Consider the following 23,387-nt stretch of genomic DNA (forward strand, 5'->3'; position numbering starts at 1 on the left):
TATATTTCAAAGCCTGGGGGAAAATGTCACTTTCCTCGATTCCTTATTTAAAAAGTAACGGAATTAAACCTACTTAACCTTTATACCTTTTACCCCTATCTTGAAGATAATAAATAATTTCAACTATTACACATGTTTACAATTTCTTATTATTTGACACTACTAAAAAAAGACGATTCTTGTCTTTTGTTTTTGGTTCCTGGAGATAGCGGCGGAGTGGGACCTCTGTTCCTCCCCCTCCTTTCTCCTCTCTGTTGTATAACGGCTGGAATTCAGAGCGACGACTCGGTCCCCGCCCTGATAACTTTAAATACCCACTACCACCAACCAAACCGTTGCATGGGAAAACAAACGGGGATGTGCTGACTTACTTTTTGTTTTTGTTTTTCAAGTAACGTGAATACTTCTACAGTTTAGACTTTGTTTGACTTCTAACATGGAGCTGGACCGGCGGCTGTTGCTGGCCCACTGCACGGCTCACGCCCTGTCTATCGTGGCGGGCTTGCTGGTGGTCGTCCCCATGGCTCTCAACGGCTCCGCTTTTAAAGGCCGCTGTGCACTCTTCTCCACCGGCTACTGGAGGACAGAGACACGGACCGAGCTGACGGGGCAGCAGGGAGACGTCTCCCACCTGGTGGTGCAGCAGTGGGGACCCCCGGCAGCCTGCCAGTTCGCCACATTTGTCGGTATTTTCACGGTGCTGTATGGTGCAGCGCAGGGCTGGAGATGTCTCTTCTATCTGCATGGACGACATGACGAGTGAGTCTCCTGACACATCACTACTGACCTAATTCTTCAGTTTGCCCTACTATTGCAGTGTTAGTGATGCTTGTGGCAATATTCAGTGCATTTACTCAACTACTGTACTTCAGTATTACACTTTTTAGGTACTTTACTTGAGTATTTACATTGTAGTGTACTTACAAGCTACTTCTACGCCTCAATATGTCAGAGGCAATGTGTACACGTTTCTTTATCACATATTATACTAAAGCTTTTGGTATTCTGCAGATTTAGATTCGATTCTTCATAGAAAATGTAAATCAATTAGTAAATTGTGTCATCTAAATATAAGATAACTTATATCAAGTAATTAAAATAAGTGACATACATAAATGCTCATACATTTCTCATACATTTTTCTGTATAATCAGTACTTTTAATCTTTGTACTTCAAGTATTTATTTCAATATTTATATTAATAAGTAAAGTACTATTTTAAATAGTTTACAGACTAAATATCTCTCTACAGTAATACAGCACTTGTTGTTTGTACAGAAATGTGTTCTTAATGAATGTACATCAATACACATGCTGAAGTGCATCATTAATATGTCTAAAGATATGCATAAAATAGTGTAAACAGTACACAGACGTGCAAACAGCTTCATGAAATTTCACTAAACATGAAAGTATGAATTATAGCCCTTTCTTCATCACAGCTTTAGTGGCTTCTAGATCCCATTGATTGATAGTTTTGTCTGTGAAAAGAAAATACATTGTTGTGCTTGTCTATATTTGCCTAGTGTTAATGGACCCTGCTCCAAGCTCCAAAATATTAAGTTGACTTTCTTTATGACAAGTAAACACAACAAATCCCCAGATAATGGAGTAAAAACCAGGCACAGTTTTGCATTTGGGCTTAAAAATTGCACATACTGTTCAACTCAATTATAAAAAGTTTAATCACATGCTGATAAATGAATTGATTCGCTGACTAATCAACACAGCCCTAGTAGCTTTGTCTACCTACATGCCCAGCATGCTTTCAGTGGATGTCTGATGTGTGTAATGTGTGTTTCTACCCAGCACCTTGTTCTCGTCCTTCCTGACCGTTCTGCTGAGTGTGTGTGTGCTCTTCCTGTCCGGAGGGGCCAGTGTTCTCTTGTCTCTGGGACTGGTTTCCTGGTGTGATACCGTGACTGATGACAACACACGGCCTTACAGGTACAGTGTCTGTGTGGTAATCCATATTTTAATTGTGGACCATACTGTATGTTGATGTTTCATTCAAGGGTCTTATTAGGATGATGACATAGTCGAGAAATCTGCCACTAAAAGGTAAAGGTACTGAATTGTCCAACCTCTGACACCTTTAATGTCTTTATATTCATGTGGCCCAACTGCAGTGATATATCTTTACACCATGTGAGACTGTTGATGATAAATATGTCACAGCTAATATGTCATTCTGTGAGTGTGGTTTCTCATCATCTCCATGTTTGTGTTCAGCTGTGCAGAGTCCCAGTCTGTTCCTCTTTACTTGGATGTGGACACCTCTTCTTTCTACACAGAGCTCAATCTGGCACAGGTAAGACAATCAGACAACAGACACACCCACTGCGTACAATAAATAGCCAAATTCACTCCCATATTTTAAAATAGCTTCTGTTTCATGTGTAGTTATAAAAATGCTTTACTGCACTACGAAATAATAATAAATACACTTCAACAGATGGTTGAAGGTAGTGTAAAAATAATAATAGATAGGATAGAAACATTTCAGGTTAAGTTTGGATATGTTTTAGGATGAGATAATGAAAGGTGTCAGATAGTTTGAAATAAAACATGTAGAAAGAGAAGAAACATGTAAAAAGGTTTCTGCTTTAGTCTTTTCAATAGATCAAAAATCTCAGAGTATTAAAGAATGCTGTCTAAACATATACAAAATATAAAGTACATCCATATCCATCAATATTGACTGATACATTTTACATTTAGAATAATCAATCAATCAATCAATCAAACTTTATTTATATAGCACTTTTCATACATTAAAAATGCAACTCAAAGTGCTTCACAAAGAATAAAAATACAAACATGCAACAGAAATGCAACACGTAATAAAAACCCGTCCCCTCCCCCCAAGCACACACGCAGACCCACGCATCTATCGCACGCGCACACACACACACACACACACACACACACACACACACACACCCATGCCAAAGTAAATGTCCGCGTAATAACATGGCAGGGCACCAAGGAACCAGGAAGGATAACCGAGGAAGAATAAGGCTGCAAACTAACAATTATCTCTCAGTTTTTTTATATGTTGTAAATGTTTGGTAGAAAATAGTTAGATATGCCATTGACCAGTTCCAAAAGTCCAACATAACGTCTGCAGATACCGTTATATGCCAAAGCATTTTATTATTTATTCTTTACTTAAGGCACATACTTTACTTTGATTTTTTCATGTTTGCCTGTAAACTTCATTAATTCCCGCCCTGCGTCCTCAGCTGTCTCTTTGGTGTGTGACCGCGCTGTGGCTGACTCAGTCCATCCTGGCTTTCCTGAGGCTCTACCACTCTCACAGCCAGCACATGAGCGGACCATGTCGTCCCCGCGAGAAGGAGATGCTGCTGGGACACAGTCCATCTGACAGCCGCTCCCCCTCACCTCCACATCCGCTAGAGACGCCCACCCTCCTGGTCTGATTAGTGTGTATGAGGAAGTGACATAAGACCGTACAATAACTCTCCTCTTTACAGTTCTCATTACTGCGTGTAAATACAGTTTAGGACTTGTTTACTTAATTCATCGTCTTACATAACAAAACCTGACTACATTATATAAGTAAAGAGAGATTTCGGTAAATGCCAAAGATATAGTATGTTCCAGGTCGTTCAGAAAACGTTTCATCACTATATAGTTAATTCTTCAGGGAGCACTGACAGTCTATTTACGCCCTGTAAATCTAAAATAAGTCACAATTATTTGTTTGCCAAATTAGAGAAACATGTTCCTCATTTTTTTCTCTGCCTGCTAAGAAATATCAGCTGATATATATTTTTATCAGATCTTTGAATTCTCAAACACTGGGTACCATAATCTCTCAGGCAATATTATATAATGTTATGATGTTTCAGCAGGATGTACAACTCGTACGTTATATAACCCTGCCATCCATCATCTCACACATTAACCCCAGTGTGTCCCTCTTTGTGTATTTATTACATCAGAGTCCCACAAATAAACAAATATGTTTCAGAACGATCCCACTTCCAAAATCTCAGACACTTTGTCTGCTGCATGATAAAAAAAGACCCCCCCCCCCCCCCCCCCCCAAGTTGTAACTCAGCTTTCTATCCAGATAGACATAAAGTAAACAGTATTAGTGTCATTTTACTGAAGCCTAAGTACGACTAACTGAATGGTAAAAATTGTTGGAAAATCCATCAGCAGTGAAGGTAAAAAGAATTACAGGTGTCAAAAAATGGTCTGCAAAACTGCTGCAAACCCTGGATTGCTAGGAGTTACATCGAATTCAAATCCAACATTAACCCTTATACAATACATTAAGCTATCTCAAGGATAAACACATAGTGTGTTTATGTATCTGGTTTCACTAGTTAATGACCTCCACAAAAACTAAGCATATTTTGGCCTGTTTATTTGCAGGACTCATATCGGGAAAAAACATGTTTCCTGTTCTGATTCTTCCTATTCTGTTGATATTTTGAATTTACGACAATATAATTTATTTGAATTATATCACTTTTTCCAATGACAAAGGATATACTATTACAAAATAAAAGTAACACCTTCATTAAGAAATATGAATTATAAATAGCAGGGACTAATCTCTGCTCTGTCTTTGAACAAAAAGGGATTTTACAGAAACATGAAGGGAACACTCAACAGAGTAATTAAAGCCCATGTATTCAGTGAGCTAATATTTCAAAGTGTTATTCAGAAGCAACCAGAAGGTGTTTTTTCTACAGTGTGATTTAAATATATTTAATATGCATGGTTGTTTACATTTCTGCAGGGGTGTGACATTTTGCACAGTCCTCATCAGGGAGAATACATGACCGTTCTGAGTGTAATGTTCAGATGTAGCACTGAGAAGCTTTTAATGTGAAGCATGTGGTGAGAGTGTGATTGAGCCACCATGTATGTGAAACAGGCTCACTGTGTGAGCATGAATTAATGTTCCGTTGTGTAACGAAAAATCACTGCTGACCTCTCCTCTTGTGACGATTGTTGTTATGATGCTGTTTGTGTGGACACAACCACTACGGGCAATAATGAAGCAGTCAAACTCTCTATTGGTACTTGATGATATTAGAAGTAGCAGGTTAACCTTCACAGATCAGTGAACATGTTCAAAGAGAGACATTGATGCAGAGCCCAAAAAGGTCCGTGAGGAGGAAAGAAGTTACTTTCTCTTTCGAGTTTTGTTTCTAAACTTTATTTTCCTTTGTATCATTGAGCCAAGTGGTTGTAATGACACACAGACAGTGGAGCGAAATATCTGAAGTAAGGAGAGACGAGACAGTTTAATCACTTAAGAATAATTGTAAAATATGTTTTTGTATTATAACTGACTATGGTCCCACTTCACGTCTTGAACATTTCTGTGCTTATTCACATTCATGTATTTTTTTGCATTTGTCTTGTTTGTCAAATAAAATGCTTCCCATCATGAAAGAATATTGTTTTAACTTACATGCATACTAAAAAAAATGACATGATGAAAATCCGGCTGATAAGATTTTTAATGTAGGAAATGTATTTCTTCTACAGAAAGGCTGTGACTCAACATTATTGAATGTGCCTTTATAAAGAAACATGACTTATATGTCGTCAGATCCTGAATGATGGGACCAGACACAGAGCAAATTATTTATTTATTATTTATATTATTGCCGCTTAATGTTCGTACCATTATTGTCCTGTGAGAAAAACAACACACCCTGCTTTTAGCTTTGTGACAGTGCATTTTCCAGCAAATTGAAGAGGGGTTTTCGCATAGTTTAATTTTCTCAACCAATAAAGTAACACTTAATCATAGAGTTTGTCTGAAAAATATAAATCACAAAATTTGCAGATACATGCTTTTCACTGGACAGGAGTTTTTCAGAGTATGAAAAATTGTAATCTGAAAAATAACAGAAAATATCAGGCAAACAACATTTGCCTCTGAAATGCAGTGGATTAAGAGTTGAGTAAAATTAAAACGTGAGTTAATATTAAGTACATACAATGTGTCCTTAAGTAAAGTTACTGAATAGTGAACAGCAGAGAAAAGATGGATACCTCCTAAAAATGAGGACCATCCTTGTTAAAGCCAGTTGTAGTAACGTTTCTAACCATCTGGTGGCGGTATAGACTGCAATGCGTGTCCAATCTGCCAAAAAACACAAACGAAGAAGAAGAAAACGGCCAATCACAAACCAGGGTACCATGTTAAACCGATGTTTTGAGCCAAAACGCTGCTTTCCTCCGACCGTTTACTTTTAATTTGTGTTTTTATAAAGAGGCCATACCTCGAATAAGGCGACAACAGGACTATATTCGATGACACAATGAAGCTAACGGACATAAAAAAGTTAAAAGTGGCCGAGCTGCGGTCCAAACTCACAGAACTTAATTTGGACAGTAGGGGACTGAAGGCTGAGTTGGTGGGCAGGCTGTGGTCTGCACTGGAGGCTGGACGAAGTGTGGAAGACAGCCAGGAAGAGCTAAAATCACAAAATAATAAGTCACTCACACCGTTCGCAACGACAGAGACAATTTACGTTAACGCTTCATCGTCCTCACCGCTGAAAGAAAGGGAGCCGGACTGTGTCAAGAAGTACACAGACTCTGCCACGCAGACAGAAACTATTACTGGTCTGCCAACGCAACAACAAGGTTCTGAGTGTGGACCTGAGTCCCAGGCAAAGGAAGGAGAGGAAAATGATCCAGAAGAGGACGAGAGAAGTCATTCATCAGAGGAGAGGGGCAGGGGAAGAGCTTTCTATGACTTCAAAGAGGAGATACGATACAAAAGGTTGGGAAAGCTTGATTTCTTTTTTGTTATTAAACTCATTGTTTTGCCACATATCCTGCCCAAACCCTAACTTTGACTTTTTTTCATCTGACCTTTGTGAAAACGGTCTTATAAAGTGGTCTTCTGTCTCTGTCTCCTGTCAACCAGAGCTAAACCACCACAACCTCCATTGGACAGAGAGGAGGCAGAGGAGGAAGATGAAGATAAAGTCAGACTAGATCCATGTAAGTCCCTGAATTACACTCATCACCTTTCTGGTGAAGAAACATGAAACAAACCTTGAACCATGGTTTTGTAGTTTTGTTGCAAAAATAAAGGCAGAACATACAGTTTCTTGAATTTAATGTCATGCCATAAGAGCTTTACAGAGGCATATAACGTTTATAACTTGACTGTCCTTGTTGTTAACACAGATAACAGTCACCTCCACTTTGAGGTTGGTCCTGATAGTGCATATGGCCAGCCGCGATTCTGGGAAAGATTCCCCTTGCTTTGGTCAGGCTGCAGGCTAACTCACGGGGTCCTGCAAGGCAGGGTGGGCTTTGAGGTGAGGCTAGAGAGAAGGCTGTGTACTACACAGCTGGGGAAACACGCAGACAAGGACTCTTACGGCCTGAGAGTCGGCTGGTCAATGGCAAACAGCTCTCTCCTGCTGGGTAAATATTAGGTTCATTCTTTTCCTGGAGAATTAATTTCAACATATTTACCTTTTTTTTTAAGAGATGTTATTAAGCTCTGTTGCTTCTCTGTCCCTCTGGCTTTCTATTTGTCTCATAACAGGAGAAGATGAGGTCTCTTTTGCTTATGACGGGTGTGGTAGAAAAGTGTCAGGTGGGAAGGAGGAAGACTTTGGAGAACCCTCCTCAGAGGGAGATATCATTGGCTGTTACGCTGTGAGCGACATATTTATGTTTATTTCTTCTTTTATTCTAAGTCTTTGAAACTTTACCGTCTTGCTGTTTTTTGTGACATGTCTAGTTTTGAGTTGGCATACATTTCTTCTTTTTCTAATCTGAACTGTGTGTGTTGACAGTCATTCTCCACAGACGGTGCTGTTGAGCTCTCCTTCCATAAGAATGGTCGTTACATGGGTGTAGCTTTTTCCCTGAGTCCCTCCGTGCTGCGGGGCGGTGCTCTGTTCCCTCACGTCCTCTGTAAGAGCTGTTCAGTCAGACTCCACCTGGACCCCACGACTCCTCCCTGGTACCCCAGCCCTCCAGGGTTTACACCGATGGCAGCTCTTTCTTCTGGGCAGAGGGTGCGCAACACATTGAGTCCTACTGTCAGGGCACATTGTGAGGTGAGACACAGTAGCTGGGCTTTCAGCTGGATGGAGAAACTAAAATTTCTACATGAATGTTTTACCAAATTTCATGTTAATCCATCCATTAGTTGCTTAGGCTTTTAAACAACCTCATTGTAGCTCTGAAGGAAAAGTTTGTTTTAATGCAGGATAAAATAAGTCCTTACAACTTGTTTCATTTGAATCTTTCTCTCCCTCCCTCCAGGTGTTGTTGATGGTTGGTCTTCCTGGTTCTGGGAAGAGCTGCTGGGCCCGGACTCACATGAAGCAGCATCCAGAGAAACAGTACAGGCTGCTGGGCACAGAGGAGCTGCTCGCATGTATGATTGTCAGTCAAACCTCCAGTTTTCACTCTCAATTTAATTTTGACATTCAGGCATGATGTTCACTTTCTGACCAGCTGATCAAAAATGGTCCACTGTGTGTATTTGTGTCTCTGTGTGTAGAGTGGTGGACAGAGGGAGAGCAGGCTGCAGCAGGCGTCTCAGTGTCTCACTGAATTGATCAAGGTGGCTGCTCAGACTCCTGGCAACTATATCCTCGACCAGGTAGCGCTTCACTTCTAAAAACAATATTACTTCTTCTAAAGGCGTCAGTATGCTTGGGGTGAACTAGTTTGGGTTGGTACAAAAAGTGTTTATGAGAGCCACCATGCTGAGGATTGTTGTCTCACCAAAGTCTCTGTCATCTCTTTCTTTCCAGTGCAACATCCTCTTCTCTGCACGGCGTCACAAGCTGCAGCTGTTTACAGGCTTCAGGCGCAGAGTGGTGGTGGTCTTTCCCTCAGCGGAAGAGTGGAGAAGACGACTGTCCCAGCATCAAATGAGTGACAGGGAGCAGATCCCCGAGACCTCCCTGCTCAAATTGCAAGGTGTGACTTATGTCTTAGTGACAAAAAAGAGACTTCAGGACCATCACAGTGCCCTGGATTAAACCAGTTTTAGCAGTTGATTTGAAAGGCGTTTCTACATTAAGTTAAATAATATTTAAGTTCAAACATTACTCTTTATTTAGCCAACCTCCCTTTGACAGACACAGCTTTTATTTTCCCTTTATTGCTTTATTGTAATTCCATATGAAATGCTTAAAGGCTTCATAACAATCTTTGCTAATGCTGAGACTATAATAAAGTTAAATCATATGAGGATGAACATCAAATGCTAACCTTCCTTCTTCTCTCCAGTGAGCTGCAGTCTTCCAGAGCTGCAGAGTGACCTGCTGGAGGAGCTGCTGTATGTGGAGCTGCCTCAGGAACAGGCGCAGATGCTCCTGCAGGAGTATAAAGACAAGTCTCGCAGACTGCTGCCCGCCATCCCCAAACAGGAGAAGAAGAAACCCAGACTACACGGGAAAAGACCCTACGGTCCTGGCCCTCCACCCTTACGTAGGACCCAGTGGACTGGACATTATGGTCAGTGTGAGAAATGGAGTATTTTTAGAGACTTGAAATTTTAGTATATTAGTTGATTTCATTTTTGTTTTTGTAGGGTGGAAGGACATGAACATGAAGACATGGAGGCAGCAGCCGACATATGTGAGTGTTCGGCAGCTGTTCATTCAGGGCTGTTGCTTTGACATGAACTTATCTGCAGTTTCAGGTTTAAAACTGTTGACCAAAATCACCTGAATGCTACTGCAGGTTGAATATTTGTATGAATTTCTATGAGTTATGTTTCATAATGTGTAATCTTATGAATGAAACACCATCAATAGTGCCATGAATTTACAAGACAGAAGTGACAAAAAAGCTCTAAAATTCTCTGATTAAAGTCACAGATTTAGGTGAAGGACTTGGAAAATCTTGTTGAAGAAAACACAGATAAATAGTGTTCTGAGGTTGATCTGTTACCCGACCCCTGATCTGAGGAGTTTGCTTTTTTGACAGACTTCAAATGAGTTAATTACCTTGCTGTCATTCTGTTTCCTTACTGTATGAGAAACTTTGATTCTGAGGGACTGTTTGTCAGTATTGCATACACTGACACCTTCTTTGGTGTGTCTTACTTGTGCTTGTTTTTGGCCAACATTGAGCATGCAGCTTTTTTTTTTTTTACAGATAAATATTTCGGGTTTTTAAATATCTAAATGACAGCCGTGAAACACAGCAACAGACGCCTTAACTAGATTTTAAACGGTAAACTATATGTTATTGTCATTTTGTGTTTTCTTTTCAGTGGGATGTGACCTATCAGGACCAGAGCTTCTACTACAGAGACTTTGGGGACAGTGGGTACAAAGGTTACTGAAGAAGAAACCTGCAGCGAGAGGAAACGGATGCCACTGCATTGTTTGTGTGTGTGTGTGCGTGTGTGTGTGTGCGTGTGTGTGTGCGTGCGTGCGTGCGTGCGTGCGTGCGTGCGTGCGTGCGTGCGTGCGTGCGTGCGTGCGTGCGTGCGTGTACAAGGAAAAAACATTCTATTAATGCTGCTAATTTTAAACACAAGAGAGATGATTGCAGTTCATCAGCAAGTAATCTTCAGCAGAGATAATCCGTTTGATATTTTTAATAATGTTTACGCTGTAAACCAGGTCATTTTTTTTTACAATTTTATTCAAAATATTTTTTAAATTTGACCATTGTTTCCTGTACAGTGTAGAAATGATTTTAAATATACAGCATTTTGCACAGTTTTAGCACCAGCATTGGTCAGAGAGTGCTAAAAGACAGAGTAATAAATCCCTGAATTGTAATGAAATATTTCTCCTTGAGTTTGTTACATTTGATCATGTGGGTCCAGTCCCTGATGTGTCCCGTCCCCTGCTCGGGCCTCACTCTCCGTCAGGCTTCACCGTCTGATAAAGCAGCACGGCTCCTTTAGCTGAAGGACACAGCTCGGACCACAGAGGGCTGCGTCCGTCCAGCTGCAACACATCCTGCAAATTTCAGAGACAACTACGTTCATATTTGTAAAAGATGTTTTAGATGTTCTAGATGTTTCTGTGGTGTTTTGAGATATCATTTGAAGCATAACTTGTATCTACATATTATCTACAGTACTTTTTAACCTGTGCAACTGCCAAAACAAGAAGGGCTCATTCTTCTTCTCTTCACATAACTATGCATGTGTAACTGTAGATTACTGACCTCTCTGCTGAGGAAGATGACATCTGTAGACTCGTTGGCCTCTGCTCCTCCTTTCCAGTACAGCTTTCTGACTTCATCTGATGTCAACGAGCAGCTAAGGACACAGAGATGATTGAGATAAAACCCTGTCATGAATTTTTGGGGGAGTGGCTTTGAAATTTCAAATCTAGCTTACTCTTTTTGTTTACTTAAAAAGTTGCAGAACCCAGCTTTAATATTTGTTACAATGTTACAATTTCATTTAGCAGATGCTTTTGTCCAAAGCGACGCACATCTGAGAGTTAATACAACACAAGCAAGGATCAAGACAAGAAGGAACAAAGTAAGCACCAAAAAACGGCTTCAAGTGCTTTTTTTCCCGGTATATCATCATCAACGACATCAACACGGTCGATATAGTCATCATAATGACTATCCTAATCAACATCAACAACATCCTCATCCTTACATTAGTATTAATATCATTAAGTGCAGAGGTGTTCATGAAAGAGCTGGGTCTTCAGCCTATTCTCATTCCACCATATTTGTAATGATAAACATTGTTACATTAAAAAAGGAATGCTTATTTGCAGCCCCTGATCCTGCTTACCAGTGGATCGTTCTAGAACACATTCAATCAAAAAAGTTTGTGTTCAAGCCACTGATAAAACATTGTAGTCATGAGTACCTGACGTAAAACTCGGCACTCGGCCTGCCAGCGCTGGTGTGATTCAGAGCGACGCCCATTAGGACTGGTTCTCCGAGGGAGCTCAGAGGAATATTCACCTACAGACGCACAGAGGGAAGACGGGATGAAGCAAGTAAGAGTTTTATTGTTAAAGATGTAGTTTCCAAATAACTTTAAAGTGACTTTCACAGATCGTAGTTGTGACCATCTGTTCTTAATCTTTGTTGGTTTGTTCAAACCCTGACTGAGGGGTTCAAGAGACATTTTCTTTGAATTACTTTGAAAAAACATGTTAATTTATTAATATTACATAGCTGAAACCCCAATATTTAATTATAAACTACCTATATGCCTCTTGAGTTATTTGAGGAATTACATTGGCAGATTGACCCACCTCGTCTCTGATCTCTGCGCACACAGACGAGAAGAGTTCTGAGATGACAGCTCTCTGCGTCATCATGTCCACACTGATCTGCTCCTCACACACCGCCCGGCCCAGACGCTCACACACCACCTGAGGAGGGCAGCCGTGATATAAAACAACACATCATGCATATTGGTGCCACATCATCCACTTCATTCCTCCTTACCTTTGGCTCTGGGTGACCTCCGGGGATGTCCAGGAGCCCACCGGCCTCTGCCACCTTCTGGCTCCTCCTGATCAGCACCACCTGTCCGTCGCCTGTACACAGGACTCCGCCCACACCCAGAGGCTGAGCCAGCAGCGCCAGGGGATCACCGAACTCGGCCTCTCCCAGCCGACGCAGCTCTGCCGCTCGACTCGACCAGTTTGTTCCCAGGTAGTCCTTGTAGCAGGTCAGACCCAGTCTTAGAGTGAGGAGCGGCCTGGCTTCTGGCTCTTCTGTGAGCTGTGTAACCCTCTTATCAGACAAGGCTGGTGTCAATGCAGTGGCTGTCTGATTGATTTCACCCTGATTTACACATCTGCTTATTTTCTCCAAACTGTTCAGCTCTGTACACAAGTTCTCCTCTGTTCTTTGTTGTCTGCTGTTTTGTAATTCCTCCTCCTGACCCTCTGAACAATTTGATACAGGGATGTAGGGATTGCAGGATTGGTGTTTAGGAGACACAGAGGAGGATGAGTCACATGCAGGCGAGGCCAAGCAGAAAGAGTGCAGTCTGAATTTGGACCCGTTGAAAAGCCACGGCTCCTTGGACACTCGCTCTGCCCACACCTCCTCTATTTGACGCTCCAGACTCAGATCTATCTGCCTGTTGAATCTGTAAAACAAAATGTTCACGTCACTATAATTACTTTTTGCCCATTGACAAACTGTTGAGCCAAACGATTTTATTCAGCATGATAAGATAAGTATTAGCCACTGTATTGTTTCTGATTAGTCTCAAGTCTTACTATTAAGTATTTTACAGGGGCAACTTGACCTGCCATACCTTCTTATAAAGTCACGATTATATGAATTCTAAGCACATTTATAAGACAGTACGATACATTTATAAGGCTTTATAAAACTCTTTCTAAATAAATTGTGTTGGAAGGTAGAACAAGTTTCAGAGGCCTGGTTTATGTTCCTACCTGTCAGAGAGCTCCGCCTGTACCTGAGACTCCACCAGCCCCCTCCAGGCTGCACAGTGCAGCAGCACTGACACCTCAGAGTCCATCAGCTGTCACTGACTGCAGGTTATTACTGTGTTCTTCATTTATCTCCTCGCTGTGGAAGATGGGAGCTGCAATCATCAATTAAATTACAAATTAATTAGTACAACAATAAATATGCCAAAAAATATTTTTTTGTTGCTTTTAATGCATCTCTAAATGAATGTATTCATTTACATATTTTTTTTTATCTGTATTATTTTCCCTTTCCCATTTCCATATATTTATGTCCTTAAATGTATTCATTTATGTAGGCCTACTATTTTCTTTAAACTTTTCTCTATATTTTTTATGGGAACGTCTCTCACACTGCTGCAGTCCCGTGATCCTCATGTCTAAAGTCCAAACTAAGAGTTAATAATTCTTTTAGGAAACAAAACGCACAGGAAAGCTACAGAAACTAAAGCATGTGTTTTTAAGAGCTAACTCTGAAAATAACTGGTCAGGTCAACAGTATACTTATTCAGTATGAACAACCCCACCACTCATAAACAAACAGAAACGCCAAGAACACACACGGTCACAGCCAGCCAACACAATTCATCAAGTTGAGTCATCTATTGAATGGTTAGCCTAAATGTCCAGTAATTATGAGCAGTAGGCTATTATCAAACAAAATGGTTTTTTGTTGTTGTTTTTTTTTAACTCTCCAGCTTGCTTTGTTTGTCATCTCTTACCTTTCTTTATCATTATATATTTTAGGTGAGGTTTGGTGACACAAAGAAAGTTTGAGAATCAATCTAAGCACAGGTCTAACCAGAATAACAGAGCAGGGCATTTAAAAGTGTCAGCGTTACGACGTTAAAGTTAGCATCTGATTCGCCAGCTTCCGATACGGCACTTAAGGGGAAAGTTCAGGGGAAATTAACTTAATGTGCAGTGCGACTGTTTGTCCACTGATTGTCTGTCTTTTTGTGACACTTCTTGATGTGAAAACATTTTAGACACTTAAGGTAAGACATTAACTTTGCCTGACACCCACTATTGTATTTGTGAAACTTTTATTTTATTTGTGAAAATGCTATAGGGGAGATTTCACCGTTTTTGTTTAATACCTAGACCTCATTAGACCAGGTCCAGATCAAAAACCACTGTACCTAGACTTCTCAAATCTGGACTGGATTAATCTACAGACCCTGAAGATTCATTATAACACAGTCTCTGATTTGTGAAACCTTTATTCTATTTGTGAAAATGCAATAAAGGCACATTTCCCTGTTTTTTCAGCATATAGACCACATTAGACCACGTCCAGATCAAAAACCACTGTACCTAGACTTCTCAAATCTGGACTGGATTATCCTACAGAGGATAAACATTCATTATAACACAGTCTCTGATTTGTGAAACCTTTATTCTATTTGTGAATCAGTCAGCGTCGTGTCAGCGTTGGTATCAGGACATGAGCTTGATTATCTGTCAAAGAGTGAGCAGGTTATCAAATAGTTATAAAATCAACAATGTTTGGCTGCTTTTCTTTACTGGCAATTTTGCAACACAGACTAAATAGACTAGTAGGAGTGAACACTCACAAAGGATTAATCATTGTTGAATATGTTTTTAGGTGTTACTCCACGAGGCAGCAGCAGGTTGGTTACCGTTTATTATACGTTTAATAAATTATATATAAATAGATCATACACCTTTTGAAAGCTTACGTATTACCAACAAGAGCTATTAAGTTCTGTAAAAAGAGCCAAAATGAGACAAAAATGAATCGATGACGTTTATTATATGCAGTCTAGTGCACATAATTCCATGGACCACGGAAATGATGCTATGCTAATGCTATTAGTAACTTGAGATAGACTAAATCTTGTAAACTGTTCTGTTTACAGATCCCATACTTGACAATTTACGTGACGACAACTTTGAATTCATCCTGCAGCAGACACGGGGACCATAGACTAAGACGAATCACAAATTATCTATTAGTTAAAAAATAAAGCCTACACTCTTTTGTACTACTGTAACCTGGACAACTAACAGCACTGTTAAACTTGTATCAAAAAATATAGGAGTTTGAATTTACCTTCCTGGATAGATGCAGAGCACTTGGGTAGGAAGAAGTCAAAAGTGCAGATTATAGTTTCTTCCTCCTTTTTGACGTTTGGTAAATAGTGCTCATTATCGCCACCCAGTGACCAAGTGTCCAAACTGCAGGTTTCTCTCTGAGCAGCAGTCCATACTCTGACTGTATAAAGAACATGCCTCATCAGAAATACTCAACTGACAGCTGCGTAAAAGGGTTTATGCAAACAAATTAGTTTTTTTTTTTTTTTTTTAACTCTACATGAGATTTGTTATATCCACAATGCAAAGGTGAGTTTCAGGAAATTGTGTGAATACACCTCTGTATATAAAAAAAGGCAACGAAAGGGTTAAAATCGTGAGAAAACACGTGCAGCGCCGTGTTTGGGTTGTGTAAAGCCGCCTCGAACCAACAATAACTTCCGGTTATAGTCAAAATAAAAGCCCATGGAAATGCTTTGCAAGCATACAGTCATTGACATTGACTGTAATGTACTAAATCAACAAAGAAACTACCAGTGTAAATATATTATTTTGCCAAAGAAAATAAACGTGTTATATTTATTTTATTGAAAATTATCATTTATTTTAGTCAATCATTAATCATTAAATCAATACGTTATAGCATGGAAATACAAAAGTGAACATCCTTTTCTTAACAAGGCACAGTAATAGAAAATATATTATTTTTATATATATATATTTCATAATAAAATTTCAAAGAAAAAATAATTAAAGTAATAAATAAATAAATAACAAATAATTAAATAAAAGGAAATATAAATAGATAATACCACTAAATAATAATAATAATAATAATAATAATAATAATAAATACATTAAAAGTAAATAAAAATTCTAAGTACATTCTTGTCCAGTGAGTTCATTAGAGGTCATCACTTATTTTCATTGCATTATCAGCTCTGAGGAGAGACTTTGCATGTTTCCCTTTCATTAGTTTTAAAGCGCTGACATGATCGTCTTCCGGTTGTACTCTTGCTAGCTTGACTCCGCAGAGTTTATGCAACCGCCCAGGACAGTACAGCTAGTTACTGTTATGAAACAGAGGCCAACTGGTATGTCACTTTTCTTCAAACGTTGGCTTTATTCTCGCTCAAATTTTGTAGCATTGGTGAACGTTTCTTCTCCATATCTGACTAAACACACTTTAGATGAATTAGATGCTTATTAGCTGACAGAAGTAAAAGACGGCTAGCGTTAGCTCAGCTGCTCAGGTAGCAGAACAAAGTGTTCCTACTGGAAACACACTGACAACATTTGCTCCTTTTTATACTCTTTGTTTTATACCAGGATTAATGTGCAAACCCGACAGTAACTCTAGCTGATGGTATAGCTGATGAAGGTAACTATTTTTTATTTAAAAGTGTGTAAAACTAGTTTGTTCAGACAGCACAGAGCCAACACGCCCCCAAGAACAAAGCTGCACGATGCCTGTGTGAATCATAAGTTTTATGTCTTAGCAGATCACGAGAGAGGTGCTGGGGTTGGTAGGCAGTGTTGGTTTGTTCACGTTAAAGTCCTTTTCCTAAAATATTTCACTCACCTCGTCCTCTGTTGTTGTCCTAAGTCAGGTCACGTGTCAACTACTGAGGGACAACTGCTGACAGCATCTTTTTCAATGGAAACACACTGAAAGGTAAAGGCAGGAAAGATGTGCATAACATGTAAATCAACAACAGCTTGATTTAAACTCAATATGTTATAAAGCTAAATGATCTGGCAACACCATAATTATGCAGGATCTGTCAATGACATATCCAGCTGTCATATATGTAATTATTTCACATATCCCTCATATGGTAGATTTATGGTCACTAAAAAATGTATTTTATTGTTGATTGAAATCCTGTTGCCAATGCTTCAGATGATTTAGATGAGAAGATTTATGTGCAACCATTTCTGTGTTATGATTTAGATATGCTATAAACATATTCATACCAAGTTGTAAGTAGTATAACTAGAGTATTCACAATTAAAATGAGACAAAAGAACAATCGCATTTTTGCCTGTCGCAATATCTGTTTGGCAATGTGTTCCCATTGTGGTACCTTTAAATGACTAGTTGAAACAATACTAAACTAATCAACTGGCCTCAAGTGTCATTAAAACACCAGATAATCTTTCAGCAGAAGTAGATTTACTCATGTTAACACCTGTCCTCTCTGTACAGGTTGTCTGTGTGGAACCTCAGAAATTTCCCATCATGCAGTTGGAGGCTCAGCTGCGTCTATGTCAGAGTTGTCTTTGGTGCTGCAAGAGTGGGCTGCGGCTGCTCTCACAGAGCTATGCACACAGGTACACTGTGTGTTTATAGATGAATATTTGTGTGTGTTTGTATGTTGAATTTAAACAGAATCACTGACACAACTTTGACCGTGTTAAGAAAAACTAAATCCCTGTTTGATTTTTCTCTCCTGCTACAGAAAAGCGGTGAACTACTATGATCTCCTGGGAGTCAAGTCTGATGCCAGTTTGGAGGAAATTAAACATGCCTTTTTTGACAAATCTAAGAAGGTATCTTGCTCAGTTTTAACAGGCTGTGTGCTTGCTTGAAGAATAAGTGTGGCCACATGAGGGCAGCCTTTCACAGCCTAGTTTTTATCTCTGACCTGTTCCCACAGTGGGCTTCCTGGCTGTTTGTTTTCATGTTGTGGCTCCCAGTGTAAATAAGGATGTGCATGTGTATTTACCTTGTGATTCTGGCAGAAGTGAAGGGTGAGACAGACAACTCATCCTTTAGAGAAAAAACGAGGTTATGAGTTCAGACCGTGCATCTGCCTGCAGAAAAACTAACAATAATTTAAAATCCAGCAGCACATGCCTGCACCAGAGTAACTCTTGGTTTGTTGGTTGCTTTTGGTCAGTAGACCTCATTAATGTTACTGATCCTCTCATCATGCAGCTACACCCAGATAGCGACCCATCCAACCCAGCGCTGCACAACCAGTTTGTGGAGCTGAACGAGGCCTACAGGGTGCTGAGCAAGGACATGAGCAGGAAGGAGTACGACTTCAAAATCAGACGTCCGTATGGTGGGGGCCAGGCCTTCAGATCTACCTCCAGTCACACCAGCTACAGAGCCAGGTGAAGATGCAATCTGTCAGCTCGAGCACGCTCGTACGTCTTATGTAACCTGGCCTTCCTCCACACTCTCTAACACTATTAGTGTGCGGGGGGGGGACAACTGGCTGACATGGTTTTAATTTGAAAACTTTGGCCCTCTTTGATTGTTTTTCTGAATAACTGACACTTCAAACACTGCAGAATTCATCTCCACTTTCTCAAATAATAAAAACTATTTTTGTCCAGAATTTGTTGATGTATATTTCAAAAGAACACTTGATGCAGGTGCTGCAGAGTTTGATGCTTCAGGTTTTCTCCAACCATATGCACAAGTATACAAATTGTGCTTTTGGCAACGTTTCTGCACAAAGAATTAACCAGTCTTTGGCCAAATGATTTATTTTATTTTGTATATCCCTGTAAACCACTTAAACCACTGTCTCCCAGTATTCAAGTGGAAGAATCAGAACAGGAAAAATGTTCTTGTTCTTCATAGTTTATATAAATGTATTACTTAATGATTGTCTCAGCCTCATTACGGCTTCAGCTTAGTCTGTTTTTAACATCCGACCCCTGCTTGCTTTTGATTTCACCATCCAATCACAATCCTTCTACCTTACCATCAGTACGGATCACCAGGAGAGCATGCGTTACTGGGAGCAGTTTCGTCAGTCTCAAACACAGGAGACGACGGCAGAGGAGTGGGAGAGGAGAAGGAGGAAGAACTACCGCCTGGTGGGCTACTGCATCATTACCATGTTGCTCAGCGTCGGAGCACACGTCATCTTCTTCCGGTAAAAAAAAACTGTCACATCCTCTTTTCTGTTTTTCTGTACATTTTTATCACCTTGTATGTATGTCAAAACAAATTACAGTTTTCTCTGCTGCACGTTCACATCCATCTGCACATGTCTCAGTGCCATGTGTCTTGGCACAACCTCCCAACTAGTGGCCTCGTGTTTGTTTTTACACATTGACTCTGTGCCACTTCTGTTTGTGGAGATTCACGTCTTTATGATCTGTCGAGCTGTTTTAACAGCTGAGCAAACTCATAAATACGACTGGGAGCTTCCTGCTGAGGGACAAGGTTTTAGGTTAAGCAAAGTTAACTCAAGTGTTTGCTTCGACTCCTTCAGGAAACTGGAAGAAGTTCACAATAACTACATGGACGAGAAGGATCGAGTCATCACAGAGATTTATAATGAATCCAAAGAGAGGGCCAGGTGAGTTCAAGAACCTCTTTTATTCATTTGTCTTAAGTTTTGAAACATTTAATGTACAAATAAATCTGTGTATTATTTTCTGAATTTGTCTTTTGTGCTATTTTGCAGAGTCAACGGTTTTAAGAAACAGACAGAAATCCTGCGGCAGAAACATGCTGAGTTTCTGGAGAAATACAAAATTCGCAACAGTGGAGAGGACAAGTAGGAAAGTCTCCAACTCAGTGATGACAGGGTTTGAACTGCCGGCAGATAGAACGTGGCACAAGTTTTAGGATTTTAAAGTTTTTCTGACGTATTTGAAGATGCAGCCGAGTTTGACCTCAGTCGTGAAGACAAGGACTTGAAGACGGACACATTACTGGTTTCATCTGGTCATGTGTTTCTTCATGCCCAAGCTGAACTGTAAGTGTAGACTGTGGAAGCAGTTATAGGTTGTTGTTGAATATTTGAAGTGATGCGACGGTCAAAGGGATCCAGTCACATTATGTACACAAACCTCTCAGAGCCAAAATGAACACTGTGAACCGCCTCGTGTGAACTTACAGGAGCGTGTTATTTATGGTCCTCAGCCTCTTGATAGCGGTGAATCAATGCCAGCTGATGTTTCATACAGGAGGCAGACTAACTGTAATGCCAATATGTTTCCTGCTGAAAGGAACTCGTATGGATAATAATAATAACATTGGAGGCTCCATAATTCCAGGGGACGATTGAGGAGGATGTAGTATGACACCTGCAAAGTCAAAAGTTACTCAAACAATGGTTTTCCAATGAAACTCATTACTCTGCGTGTTTACTAATCATAGTTATGGATCTGAACTCCTCATTGTCCCCTCTGTTGAGCCTGTGTGTTACGAGAAGGAATTGATGAAGCTCAAAGTCATGACTAGACAAAAGGGACTCTTAAGTAATTTATTTTTTGTCAGGCTGAATGTAAAGGTGGTTCATAAATACGTTTATCTTTCACCATGCAGAACCAACATTTACCATTTTGCCTTTCAGTTTTTAGATATTAGAGATTGTTGTTGTTTTCCTTTTTATGACTGCTTCACAGCAGACCAGACCATTAAAAGATCAACTTGTTAGCATCAATCATTACTTTCCCTTTGTTTCGTCTCTCTTTCACACATGCTGTGGTTCTGGTATTTTAATACACAACAGACTCCGCACACTGCATTTTAAACATTTTCTTGTCCTTGATTATGCCCTAAAAACTACCGATACATTTAATATTCTTTTGGACGAATAAGAACCATGAAATTTATTATTAACTAATTCAGTGATATGTTTTTACAGTGAATTTAATTTATTCTGATTGGCAGAGTTAGCAAGAGGCATTCAGACAGTTTCCTTTTAATGAGCAACCACACAGATGAGTCAGTACAGTTGTGATTGGATAATTATTTATCTGCCTGCCTTCTGAATTCAGGACTTTATTTTCCATTGTCTAAGCGGTCAGATTTGGTGATTTCTAACTGCTCTTGAAACCTCTAATCTAACATTTTGAGCTGCAGATGTCAGTAACTGAAATCCGACGTAACAGATACAGTACACAGACTGTTTATTTGCATATTTACATTCACATGAAAGTTATGAAACATTTCATAAGAGCATCCTGTGTGCTCTATTTGTTTGCTGTGACATCATGGAAAAGAGGCTGGTTTCCTAGTTTCATTTAAAGTAAAGTATAAAGTGAACTTCACAGAACCACCACATGAAATGTGCTTGAAGAGAAGATATTGTGCCTTTCCCTCTCCCTGTCTTGTTGTCAGCAGCGGCCCCCGTCCTGAGCCTTCAGCGGGAGATAACACATCCATACATGCACAGCTTACAGACACCCTCACCCTCATGTGGCGTGTGAGTGCCTCGTCATAACCCAAACACACCACAGTGACTGAGATTCTGCTGTCCACATGCTTACACACACATACACACACATGTAGCTACAATACTTAACAGGTTCCCTCACTATGGAAAGTCAAATTGTCTGCTGTGAAAAAGGCATTCAAACACAATATTTCACCGATTTAAGTCATAGTTTAGTTGTAGTGTGTGGAGTTTATTGTTTATTTCCAGAAGAGTGTTCTGGAAAAAAAATGATGAATTAAAACTGAGGTAAATATTTACACTCTTGATTATCGGACACTTTATTCTCCGTCAGATGGTTTACCTGGACTGATCTTCTGTGCACTGACAACAACACTTTACCTGCTGTACAAGTGTTTCTTTGAAACTCAACTTGTTTCTTTTTTGCATATAATTACCGTATACCCAAATCAAAAGCCATTGAGATAAAAGTTCCTTTGAAATTTACAAGAGGGCTTATTGAGAAATTACAGACTCATAAACAAACAAGTTAACAAAATGAGCTTCTTTCTTCTTTATGCTGCCAGAATACAGTCAAAAAAGAACAAAACTCACATGTAGCTGCTACCACACACACTATGATGGCAACTAACGGTTAATTTAATTAGGCCTGATAAATAATTAGTTTCATGACTAACTGTTTTGGTCTATAAAATGTAAAAAGTAGGATGAAATCCAACCACAGTTTCAAGATGACCACAACAGTCCAAAACCAAAGTGTTATGTTCGTGGTCAAAACCAGGTCTCCTATTACTGGGAATAAGAGACCCCGTAGGAAGGAAGGGAAAGGAACCTGTGAAATTTTGTCACAAATGATCAAAACTTCCATATTTCAGTCAGCTGTTGCATCCATTATTCGGCCAATTGTTTTCTGATCTTTAAATACGAACAAAACATGTTGCATTTTAGCCCTGTAACTTAACAAAAACTCCTTAGGTTCACTAACAAACCAGAGGACAAGACCTTAGTGTCCTCGTGGCACCTGAAGCCCCGCTCCCCATACGAAAGGGGCCCCTGGAGGCCCCCTGACCCCCCACTTTAGGACCAATAGAGACGCTGCACCTGTACTCAGTGCGCGTGTCCCGTTTGCAAAAAGTTGGCAGCGCAATGGTTACGCTGCGTGCGTCTCAAGGGCAAAGGAAATGAGGAAACGATCACTAAACTAATGAGGACTGATACCTCTCCAGACCTGTCTGTGTCTGTCTGTCTGCTGCTCTGTTGGAGCGGCGCTGCCATGTCAGTGCAGGATGTTATTCTGGCCATGTTTATAAGAGGATAAAAAACGCGAAGATGCGCCTGGAGATGAAACGTCACATTTTCAGACGGAGCGACAGAGTGTGACCGAGCCGGAGAGAGGGATATGCGGCACGTCGGTTCACAGCGACGGATCTTTACGGGATAAAACGTCCTACATCTGGATGATGATTTTGTTCTGGCACACAGAGGATTTAATGATCGCAGCACGTTTCAGCGGGAGTCTGGATGATCCTCCAGTCACGCCACCCCGAACCCCCAGACCGGTTTCATGGGACCAAGACCAATGGACTGATTCTGCCCTGAAATACATGTAAGGAGGCGTCACTTAAAGTTTAAATAAGTCTCACCCAAATATCAGGACCTTAAGGTCAGGTTGACTCTGGCAGATTTTGAATTACTATCACTTACTACTGTGTACATGTTAAAATAACTGGAGGGAGGGTTATTATAG

At 40.1% G+C, this 23,387-nt stretch overlaps 4 protein-coding genes across 4 annotated transcripts; 3 read left to right on the top strand and 1 right to left on the bottom strand.

The window, feature by feature from the left end:
* Positions 1-271: 271 nt before the first annotated feature.
* On the top strand, positions 272-4,054 carry LOC138598196 (transmembrane protein 179). The gene is made up of 4 exons (XM_069669918.1): positions 272-759; positions 1,810-1,947; positions 2,233-2,311; positions 3,246-4,054. The coding sequence occupies exons 1-4, from the start codon at positions 437-439 to the stop codon at positions 3,441-3,443; spliced, it is 738 nt and encodes a 245-aa protein (XP_069526019.1). The 5' UTR covers positions 272-436; the 3' UTR covers positions 3,444-4,054.
* Positions 4,055-6,221: 2,167 nt separating this feature from the next.
* Positions 6,222-10,777, top strand: LOC138598255 (heterogeneous nuclear ribonucleoprotein U-like protein 2). Its single transcript, XM_069670000.1, has 11 exons — positions 6,222-6,784; positions 6,932-7,008; positions 7,198-7,440; positions 7,565-7,677; positions 7,818-8,084; positions 8,293-8,415; positions 8,534-8,635; positions 8,790-8,958; positions 9,271-9,498; positions 9,575-9,621; positions 10,262-10,777. The coding sequence occupies exons 1-11, from the start codon at positions 6,318-6,320 to the stop codon at positions 10,331-10,333; spliced, it is 1,908 nt and encodes a 635-aa protein (XP_069526101.1). The 5' UTR covers positions 6,222-6,317; the 3' UTR covers positions 10,334-10,777.
* nudt22 (nudix (nucleoside diphosphate linked moiety X)-type motif 22) lies at positions 10,669-15,571 on the bottom strand. The gene is made up of 7 exons (XM_069670001.1): positions 15,508-15,571; positions 13,395-13,546; positions 12,430-13,081; positions 12,234-12,353; positions 11,840-11,937; positions 11,173-11,266; positions 10,669-10,961 (listed from the first exon to the last, which is right to left on the bottom strand). Exons 2-7 carry the CDS (start codon positions 13,478-13,480, stop codon positions 10,857-10,859), a joined length of 1,155 nt encoding a protein of 384 aa, XP_069526102.1. The 5' UTR covers positions 13,481-13,546; positions 15,508-15,571; the 3' UTR covers positions 10,669-10,856.
* A 977-nt stretch (positions 15,572-16,548) lies between these two features.
* dnajc4 (DnaJ (Hsp40) homolog, subfamily C, member 4) lies at positions 16,549-20,891 on the top strand. The gene is made up of 8 exons (XM_069670435.1): positions 16,549-16,582; positions 17,095-17,163; positions 17,698-17,822; positions 17,951-18,041; positions 18,430-18,611; positions 19,217-19,384; positions 19,727-19,813; positions 19,922-20,891. The coding sequence occupies exons 3-8, from the start codon at positions 17,731-17,733 to the stop codon at positions 20,016-20,018; spliced, it is 717 nt and encodes a 238-aa protein (XP_069526536.1). The 5' UTR covers positions 16,549-16,582; positions 17,095-17,163; positions 17,698-17,730; the 3' UTR covers positions 20,019-20,891.
* The last annotated feature ends 2,496 nt before the right edge of the window (positions 20,892-23,387 follow it).

The sequence above is a fragment of the Semicossyphus pulcher genome, unplaced genomic scaffold (genome assembly GCF_022749685.1).
Source record: "Semicossyphus pulcher isolate SPU_LCO1_2020_fin unplaced genomic scaffold, fSemPul1.0.p SCAF_2, whole genome shotgun sequence".
In the NCBI taxonomy this organism is placed as follows: Eukaryota; Metazoa; Chordata; class Actinopteri; order Labriformes; family Labridae; genus Semicossyphus; species Semicossyphus pulcher.

What these genes read in the sequence shown, in the direction of transcription:
- LOC138598196 (XM_069669918.1), top strand. Translation starts at nt 437, where the DNA reads ATGGAGCTGGACCGGCGGCTGTTGCTGGCCCACTGCACGGCTCACGCC. An exon ending in CTGCATGGACGACATGACGA is followed by an intron (nt 760 to 1,809) that starts GTGAGTCTCCTG and finishes GTTTCTACCCAG; the next exon opens with CACCTTGTTCTCGTCCTTCC. An exon ending in CAGAGCTCAATCTGGCACAG is followed by an intron (nt 2,312 to 3,245) that starts GTAAGACAATCA and finishes CTGCGTCCTCAG; the next exon opens with CTGTCTCTTTGGTGTGTGAC.
- LOC138598255 (XM_069670000.1), top strand. Translation starts at nt 6,318, where the DNA reads ATGAAGCTAACGGACATAAAAAAGTTAAAAGTGGCCGAGCTGCGGTCC. An exon ending in CTGTCAGGGCACATTGTGAG is followed by an intron (nt 8,085 to 8,292) that starts GTGAGACACAGT and finishes CCCTCCCTCCAG; the next exon opens with GTGTTGTTGATGGTTGGTCT. An exon ending in GCAACTATATCCTCGACCAG is followed by an intron (nt 8,636 to 8,789) that starts GTAGCGCTTCAC and finishes CTTTCTTTCCAG; the next exon opens with TGCAACATCCTCTTCTCTGC.
- nudt22 (XM_069670001.1), bottom strand. Translation starts at nt 13,480, where the DNA reads ATGGACTCTGAGGTGTCAGTGCTGCTGCACTGTGCAGCCTGGAGGGGG. An exon ending in GCGCAGAGATCAGAGACGAG is followed by an intron (nt 11,938 to 12,233) that starts GTGGGTCAATCT and finishes GTGCGTCTGTAG; the next exon opens with GTGAATATTCCTCTGAGCTC. An exon ending in AGTGCCGAGTTTTACGTCAG is followed by an intron (nt 11,267 to 11,839) that starts GTACTCATGACT and finishes CTGTGTCCTTAG; the next exon opens with CTGCTCGTTGACATCAGATG.
- dnajc4 (XM_069670435.1), top strand. Translation starts at nt 17,731, where the DNA reads ATGCAGTTGGAGGCTCAGCTGCGTCTATGTCAGAGTTGTCTTTGGTGC. An exon ending in TCACAGAGCTATGCACACAG is followed by an intron (nt 17,823 to 17,950) that starts GTACACTGTGTG and finishes CTCCTGCTACAG; the next exon opens with AAAAGCGGTGAACTACTATG. An exon ending in GAATCCAAAGAGAGGGCCAG is followed by an intron (nt 19,814 to 19,921) that starts GTGAGTTCAAGA and finishes GCTATTTTGCAG; the next exon opens with AGTCAACGGTTTTAAGAAAC.